The sequence below is a fragment of the Acipenser ruthenus genome, chromosome 35 (assembly GCF_902713425.1).
Source record: "Acipenser ruthenus chromosome 35, fAciRut3.2 maternal haplotype, whole genome shotgun sequence".
Lineage (NCBI taxonomy): Eukaryota > Metazoa > Chordata > Actinopteri > Acipenseriformes > Acipenseridae > Acipenser > Acipenser ruthenus.
This window is the reverse complement of record NC_081223.1, coordinates 8966340-8975992: the sequence shown is the minus strand read 5'-3', so window position 1 is coordinate 8975992 and position 9653 is coordinate 8966340. Positions and strand designations below refer to the sequence as shown.

At 36.6% G+C, this 9653-nt stretch overlaps 1 protein-coding gene across 1 annotated transcript; it reads right to left on the bottom strand.

The window, feature by feature from the left end:
* Positions 1–214: 214 nt before the first annotated feature.
* LOC117965163 (uncharacterized) lies at positions 215–7434 on the bottom strand. The gene is made up of 5 exons (XM_059007811.1): positions 7265–7434; positions 5719–6066; positions 2318–2422; positions 1319–1389; positions 215–620 (listed from the first exon to the last, which is right to left on the bottom strand). The coding sequence occupies exons 1-5, from the start codon at positions 7389–7391 to the stop codon at positions 594–596; spliced, it is 678 nt and encodes a 225-aa protein (XP_058863794.1). The 5' UTR covers positions 7392–7434; the 3' UTR covers positions 215–593.
* Positions 7435–9653: the final 2219 nt, after the last annotated feature.

Genomic DNA, 9653 nt, shown 5'->3' with positions numbered 1-9653 from the left:
TTATTATTATTATTATTATTATTATTATTATTATTATTATTATTATTATTATTTAAATGTACAATTATTCAAATACAGTGACTTATTAGAATTACAGCAACATATGGGTTTTATATGATATCAAAATAATATACAAGAGACGTTCTTAAAATAATACAAAGAAACAGATTCCTGGTAGGCGTACACCATGACAGGCTGGAATTTGAGTCTGGCTGTTTAAAAAAAAAAAAAAGGTAACACTTTTCATGGTGTCTCTCATTACAGTGTATTTGGTAAATATCATCATTACAGTGGTATTATGCATAGTTACAAATTATTTTTGCACAATATATGCAAGTACACAGCTGTATCAGCAAACGGTTAGGGTTAGTGTTAGGGATAGGGTTATATCGAGCACAGGGATTTCCACAGTAAGTGCATTGTAACAATGCATCATAACATTGTAATTGTGTTACACATGTGTTTACTAACTACTATGTAAATAGACAGTGAATTGGACTTCGAATTGAAAGAGTATACAGCTCTCTCTCTCTTTCTCTCTCTCTCTGTCCACGGCTGCATTTAAAGATGAGCGCGGTGCTTTGTGGAGCCCGTCACAGATTGAGCGATGCGTACTCCGTCTGAGAAGAAAGAGAAAGGGTTCAGGTGGTAGAGGGACAGCACAGGGTTACAATGCAAGCCTCATATTTAAATACGTTGTAATTCACAGTAAGTTACACTACTAGGATTACAATAAGTAATCTACAATGATCTACAATGGCATATTAATAGTGCAATAGTGCATTGGTTACATATTACTGCACACAATGTCGTAATTAGACACAAGTGTGTGCTACATATCGCATGTGTTTTGTTTTTATTTCTTATCTTCTATAAATGTATTGGCTATGATTAGTGAACTGTTTGAGAATCCCTATCTGCATTAATAATCTAACTACCCACAGAACTCAATGGATGCGCCGCGTCCCTGTATCATTGTAAGAGATTGCTATGTGCTCATTTTGAAGCAGATTGCACATCATGATGTGAAGTGAATACAAGAACACACGCATTGCGCTTCCTCCAGCTTCCTGACTGGACGCTTTGTAAAACAGCTGCTTGAAGCTCCTGTGGTGTTTCCAGCGAATGCAATTTGAAATAAATACATGTTGATACATGGAAACATCAGTCTCTCTTTTCTACTTTCATCTGAAGAAGAGATTTTTGACGTCTTGAAAGCTTGTGATTAATTATTGTTTATTTAGTCCAATGAAAGGTATTGCCTGTCCTTCTCTTTGTCTATCAATAAATAAACAAAACCCTGAATCAGATTGATTACCGAGTAATCCTGGACTGTTCTGTGTCGGGCGGGGCGCTGAGGACGGCAGGGTGCGTCGCTGGACTTGTGATCTATAGATTGTAAAAAAACAAACATATTATTATAGTAATACTCAATAGTTCAGTAAAAATGCAATCAAATAAATATAACAGTTTTTTATATTATTATTATGAATTAGTCATTTAGCAGACGCCTTTATACAAAGCGGCTTACAGAGACTAGGGGGTGAACTATGAATCATCATCAACTGCTGCAGAATCACTTCCAATAGGACCTTGTTTGTTTTACGTCTCATCTAAAGAAAGGAGCACAAGGAGGTGAAGTGACTTGCTCAGGGTCACACACAGTGAGTCAGTGGGGATTTGAACCGGGGACCTCATGTATTACTTGTATTGTAACTCTTGAAATGTTTTTGCTTACGATTGTAAGTCACCCTGGATAAGGGCGTCTGGTAAGAAATAAATAATAATAATAATAATAATAATAATAATAATAATAATAATAATAATAATAATAATAATAATAATAACAAGCCCCTTTCTTTAACCCATGGACCACCCAGCCTCCTTATTATAGTAATATATATATATCAGTTTTTTATTTTTCTTAAAAATATTTCCCAACATAAAACCAATGTCACCTTACAATAATTGATTTTGAGTTTCAGTGTTTTAAAATAAAATATCAAACAGAACGAAATTTCAATGTACCATTTGTAATTCAGTAATATGAGAGAATTGGTCAGGGGTCTGAATACTTTTGCAAGGCACTGTATATATATATATATATATATATATATATATATATATATATATATATATATATATATATATATATATATATATATATGTATGTGTGTGTGTGTGTGTGTGTGTGTGTGTGTGTGTGTGCGTGCGTGTGTGTGTATGTAACAGGGTCTAATGTATATGATATGAATGATATGCAGATATTTCAAATGCAGAAACACCAGCGATCACAAAGAGAATATCCAGCAGTTACCGGTTTTAGTTTTATGAAGTCTTCTGTAAACACACGCCACAGACACCACGACCAGAATTAGCAGGAGAACGGCGGGCAGTCCGTAAAACAACACAGGAACGCAATCTGAAACAAAACATGCGCCACAGATATTAACAATACACATTATAATGTGTTATTATTATTATTATTATTATTATTATTATTATTATTATTATTATTATTATTATTATTATTATTATTATTGTTGTTGTTGTTGTTGTTGTTATTGTTTTCACACTATGTTTTGTGTTTTTAAGTGTGTGTTCTTTAACAGAATATGCAAAAGCAGCTTTTTAACATTGTAACTTTATTATGTTCAAATTTCAAATAATGACCCTTCAGCTGCGTAATTCACCTTGCCTTTGGAGTGACGTGGAGACTTTTTCTGTGACGTTGGTGATGTTGTTGTAAACCTCGCACTTTACAGCGCCGCTGTTCCATTGATCCGCGCTGATTGTGACGTAGCTGCGCACGCTATAGGACCCGTCGGGTTCAATCTCTCCCTCCTCTGCGCTGCCCGGCGCGGCTGCCTCGGCGCCGATAGTCCAGAGGACTCGGTGCCGCTCCGGAGACGTGTCTCTCACCAAACACAGCACCGGAACCGGCTCGGTCCAGTCCGAATCGCCTTCAGACAGACCCGGAGAGTATAACTCCACACTCGGGACAGTCAGCGAGTCTTTGAATAAACAAATATATTGTAAGTTTAGTAACCATGAAAAACAAAGTGAAGTAGATGACGTCAGGGATCAAATGTTATCGTTACTCTTCACACCGCTCACTTTCTGCTGTTCACTCTCATTGTAAACCCAAAGCGTGTTCCAATTGCAAGAGCCATAAAGGATTACCACACTTTACCCTTATACACATAGGTTACCAGGGTACATTTGCGCGGCAATTTTGCAGCTGTCCCCTGTGCTTTTCCCATGGTTATGCTCTGCATTTACCAAAGTTTACCCTGCTTTGCTATGGTTTTTAATACGCTTTACCATACCTCTCTGTGCTTTACAAGGCTTCCGTATGCTACCATACCTCTGTGTGCTTTACAATGCTTCCCTATGCTTTACCATACCTCTCTGTACTTTACAATGCTTCCCTTTTACCATACCTCTCTGTGCTTTACAATGCTTCCCTATGTTTTACCATACCTCTCTGTGCTTTACAATGCTTCCCTATGCTTTACCAGACCTCTCTGTGCTTTACAATGCTTCCCTATGCTTTACCAGACCTCTCTGTGCTTTACAATGCTTCCCTATGCTTTACCACACCTCTCTGTGCTTTACAATGCTTCCATATGCTTTATCATACCTCTCTGTGCTTTACAATGCTTCCCTATGCTTTACCACACCTCTCTGTGCTTTACAATGCTTCCCTTTGCTTTACCAGACCTCTCTGTGCTTTACAATGCTTCCCTATGCTTTACCAGACCTCTCTGTGCTTTACAATGCTTCCCTATGCTTTACCAGACCTCTCTGTGCTTTACAATGCTTCCCTATGCTTTACCAGACCTCTCTGTGCTTTACAATGCTTCCCTATGCTTTACCATACCTCTCTGTGCTTTACAATGCTTCCCTTTGCTTTACCAGACCTCTCTGTGCTTTACAATGCTTCCCTATGCTTTACCAGACCTCTCTGTGCTTTACAATGCTTCCCTATGCTTTACCAGACCTCTCTGTGCTTTACATTGCTTCCCTATGCTTTACCAGACCTCTCTGTGCTTTACAATGCTTCCCTATGCTTTACCAGAACTCTCTGTGCTTTACAATGCTTCCCTATGCTTTACCACACCTCTCTGTGCTTTACAATGCTTCCCTATGCTTTACCAGAACTCTCTGTGCCTATCTGTGCTTTGCCATGCTTGCCTATGTTCTACCATGCTTTCACTGTGCATTATTACACTTTTGCTGTGATTTTTCTATGGTACTTAAGGGAACTCCATTGCTTAATCAACATAGAGACATCTATCCCAAACTTTATATTTTCAGACACAATCAGACTGATTTTCAGAAGAGAAAACAGAGAGAATTTTTTAGAGAGAAAATAGAGGTGGCGATGCATTTTCACTGCAAGATTGTTTAACTTTTGTCACCTAATTATACGTCTGGATTTTCAACATGGCTGATTAATTTCTAGAACAATTGAAAAAAAATAAAAGAAAAATAACTTCTTAGCCACCCAAGTTGAACTTTTGCTCGATGATATTTTACGTCATAAAACTGTTCTTTTCGGCAAAAAGGTCCAGAGACCCTGCTAAATTTAAAATACGGCAGCATATAACCTAAAAAATAAACGCATCGTCTTCATAAGAAGGTCAAATAAAGAAGTCCAAAAAAGATTCTGGGACCGAAAGTTGTAATGCTTCCCCTACTCTCTGTGAGTCGCTTTGGATAAAAGCGTCTACTAAATGACTAAATAATAATAATAATAATAATAATAATAATAATAATAATAATAATAATAATAATAATAATAATACAGCGTGCCTGTAGAATAAAACAATATTTATTTCAATATCAAAAAGTATTCTCTGATGCAATTCTAATATTCATATTCATGTTCTTAACATGCAATATCTGAGTGTTTATGCATGTTTGTGAAAAATCATAATTCAATTGTTAAACATTAATATGCGTTTGTTACATATGTTTTCCAATGGCCACGTGTTAATTATGTATTTAATATAATCCAAAATTAGCCATCCTCCACTTATAAGAATTTTCTGATCAAGGCGCTGTTCTCCACGATAAATGAGTCGTGGCATGAGCCAGGGTACTTTGCAACTACATCCGTGATAATGCATTGAGCATCGCATAAAACATGCACAGTTAAACAATGATGATGTTTTCATTCCTTGATTCTGGGGATATTGCAACATGTGTGCTATCTACAGCACGTTTGGGAAGCCAGACAACTGATAATATTTGTGTTCGACTCTATTTTGTTCCACACCCCCAATTGGAAATGGTGTATACCCTTGCTCTACGGAAAAGTGCATCTGTGACATCAGTCAGTATCTTTGACATAGAAGACTGACAGATGCCTGCTGACCTGTGTCCAGCTGTTGTCTGGATGGCACACGTTAATTTTGCAAATAAGGCGTTATTTGCTAAATAGAACCAATTCTGAATTTCAATTGCTTAACAAGCTGTAATGCGAGCGTATATATATATATATATATATATATATATATATATATATATATATATATATATATATAAAGCGCAAAGCCTACAATTCCATTGCGCCACTGACTTACACGAGTTTTAAAAATATATTTTGACACCTATCTGGTGTCGCAAAGGTGTTTTGCCATCTGCTTTTACCTCTGCCCCTTTTGACAAGCAGGATTAATGCCTAAACCGAGTAACTGTAACGGTACTTACCTGATACAACGAGTTTGGTGCTGGACCCAGGTGCGAACAGGAGAGCTGCTCTCGCTATACAGAAATACACGGCCGAGTCGGTTCTGTGGAGGCCCGCAATGGTTAAATTATACTGTCCGTTCTTGTTGTCGACTGTTCCGGAATACCGGCCCTCTTTTAAGTAACCCGTGCTCAGGGTTGTGACGATCTGGATTCGCCCGTCCGGCTCCTGCCGGTACCAGGTAACCCGTGCATGTGCATATTGGTTTATTTTATTTGGATCAGCTCCGCATTTCAGCGTGATATTCCCGCCCGGTTCCGCGGTGTGTAACGACGGGACGGAGTCAACTACTGGTTCCGTCAGCCCATCTGAAAAACAACAAAACATTGAAAATAAATACAGTCAGTGAATATGGAAGTATCGCAAAGGCCTAATTTAGAGGCGCAGACCGTGTTTTTTTTTTATCGGATCTGCTTGGAGCAGCAGCCCGGACTGTCCTGTCGAACCAGCCGAACCCGTTCCAGTAAAGGAGAAGGGGACGGGATCGCTTAATCGGATTGTCCGGGACGGCTCTGAAGCAACGGGTCACCCCTCGTAGGTTTACTGTCTCAAGTTTGTGTTGTTGTTGCTTTGTTGCTTATCTCCTTACTTTACGCATAAGCAAATAACGACTATATATATATATATATATAATCAATCAATCTATCTATCTATCTATCTATCTATCTAGATAGATAGATAGATAGATAGATAGATAGATAGATATATAGATAGATAGATAGATAGATAGATAGATAGATAGATAGATAAAATAAACAACTATGTGATTATCAAAAACAAACACTAACAAAAAGATATACACACATACAAAATGATATATTGTAGCTGAAATCTAAGTTCGGAAACTTTTTTTATTCTGTTTTTATTTGAAAAAAAGGAAAATTCAAATTAAATTCAAATAAATACATAAAAAATAAATGTATTTAATTACTACAGAGATAGGCTATTTAATTAAAACTGAGTGTCGACAATGTCGACCAAGTACTGCATCAGTCACCAGGCGTTAAATATTTATACACTATATCAAATTCTGTAAGAGAAAATCCTTTTCTCAACTTTCATTTCGTATTTACTTAAACGTCTTCATTTGCTGCAAAAATAAATCCACTTTATACAATGTATATGTATAATATTTAAAATATAATATTAGTATATAATATTATATATATATTAATAATATTATATTTTAAATATTGCATTTTATAAAGTGGATTTATTTTGCAGCAAATGAATACGTTTAAGTAAGTACGAAATATATTAGAATCTACAGCAGTCAGCACGCTGAGCAATCAAACTCAGAAGCCAAACGACAGAAAAGGATGCCATTGTAATTTTACATTATATCAAATTATGTCAGCTAAAATCAATCTCAACTTATATTTCTTATTTACTTAAACGTAGTCCTAGTTCACTGCAAAAGATGATCTGTTTGAAATCCTTATTTTAAAATGAAATACATATCTATCTAAATATATCAAATCAATTTTAGAATAATCGCATACTTACACTGAGCGACCAAAACCAAAAGGCAGCCGATAGAACAGAATGCCATCGCTCCTGGAGTCCGAAGCGCAGTGTGATTGAATACGCGCCGTGCAGCCGGCAGTAAACAGTGCCACTGTGCTTTCAACATTGAAACGAGATCTGCTGCGCTTACATACGAGGCGGATCTCTCAGCTCGCTCGGTGATGTTTAAGCAACTGTGTGGGCGTCGGCATTGCTCAGAGCGGATCACAAAGCAACGGGCACGACATGGTCCTAAAAAAGTGTGCAACTTTGCAGAAGTGTTTGCGTGAAGCCGGTATGCACAATACATCTTTTGCATAGAAGAATGTTACTTTATAGAACCTGAACATAATGACCATTGCATTAATTATATACTGTATATAGTGTGTGTGTGTGTGTGTGTGTGTGTGTGTGTGTGTGTGTGTGTGTGTGTGTGTGTGTGTGTGTGTGTGTGTGTGCGTAATTTGAAAAAGTAAAACTGCTGTGGAACCAAAACGAGCTGAATCAAAAGAGAAAACGGTCATGCAGGTGCATAACAATGTGTATCCTTATATCTATTTATTATTTATTAATTTTTTATTTATAAATTAGGTGATCAGAAAGGCTGTTTCAGTGTTTTTCACCAAAATATCAAAAAATGTGTCCATACATGTTTTAGATTAGTTTACTGGTCTGCAGTGTTGAGTCTGGAGTTCTCTTTCCTATACTACTGGAGCGCTCGCAGACGCTGGACAGTGGCACCACCTAGTGACGAAATATAGGACGTGCGCTGCATATTGTAGTAGACAATTGTTCATATATTTGTATATACAGGCACACGAAAAATAAATGCATATTTGTTTTGTGAAATATCAGCTAATTAAAACACATTTGCAAAAACATTTAGTTATCTATTGCACAAAAACAAATGATTATATATATATATATATATATATATGTATATATATATATATTCTTACATACAGCACAGATATAGGTCTCTATGTAAGGTACTCATTCATTTATCTGTACAGACGTCATCTTGTAGGTTTGCTTCAAAAAACAAAACAATATTGTTATTTAAAATCAGATAACATGATGAAGATAATACAATACATTAATATTGAGAGAGAGAAAGAGAGAGAGAAACAAACAATCATTATATATATATATATATATATATATATATATATATATATATATATATATATATATATATATATATATATATTAAAACAATTCTATAAAGCTTTTTTTTAAGTGTATATATTTATATCAAAGGATTTCGGAATACTACAGTCAGTAAACTTTATTAAAGTATTTTTGTGGTTATTTTGGTACTTAAAAAATACTAGCACCATAATTTCAATTGAATCCCACAGTGTCAGATACCTGGCATGTATTCATTTTGGATGTCTCCTGTTACAAATCAATCAATCATGCAATAGCTTGTATCCCAATAGTGCAGAACATTGTTACATCCGCTCCACCTAACCCTCACTCTCACCCACCACCCCGAGGAAATGGGTCAAACTGCTATGCAAGGGGGGTCTTATTAGAAGCTCAAGTGGTCCAATTAATTAATTTAGTGTACAGTTAGAACAAAAACCAGGAGGGACACCGGCCTTCCAGAACCAGGATTGGAGACCCCTGCTGCAGATACATAGTATTTGGTTGAAGGAGGCAGTGTGGACCACAGACTAGACTGTTCTCACTGGAAACACCTCTGTCTGGTGCTCCCCTGGTGGCTGTGCTGTCCCTGCACCCTGCCTCTGCTGGACACGCCTGGAACTGTGCGCCGGGCTGAATAGACTCCCCAGCAGACAGACAGAGAGACAGAGCTCGAAGTGAATGACAAACGAAGACACTGAGAAACACTTCTGGTCTAATTAAATCAGTCATTGGATTTATGAAAGATACCCGCATAGGAATAAGACTCCTATTGTACAGCAGTTTCACCCAGTCCATGTTTTACTACTACGAGCTTGATTAGCCAGGAATTGATCACACTGCTTTGCAATGGGAGTCATTATTTTCTTCCCTACGTCTGGAGCAAAAGGGAGTTCACTGACGAGGGCCGGCCACTAGGGGAGATAGTGAACCAGGTAAGAGAATCTCTCTCAGCCTCTAGATGTCTCTCTCTGCAGAACCTCTCTCAGCCTCTAGGTGTCTCTTCCTAACTCTCAGCCCCTAGATTAAAATTCAAATTCAAACATAGCATGATCCAGTGTTGCCAAAGCATTTCAACACACATGTTACATAAAATAAAATATAATGTTAATAACACACAATATTACTATGTAAACAATATATATCTATATATATATATATATATATATATATATATATATATATATATATATATATATATATATATATATATATATATATATATATACATACACACACA

Coding starts and splice junctions, on each gene's coding strand:
- LOC117965163 (XM_059007811.1), bottom strand. CDS start 7,391: ATGTTGAAAGCACAGTGGCACTGTTTACTGCCGGCTGCACGGCGCGTA. Junction 6,067..7,264: donor TTTGGTTTTGGTCGCTCAGT/GTAAGTATGCGA, acceptor GTTGTTTTTCAG/ATGGGCTGACGGAACCAGTA. Junction 1,390..2,317: donor ACTTCATAAAACTAAAACCG/GTAACTGCTGGA, acceptor TACAATCTATAG/ATCACAAGTCCAGCGACGCA.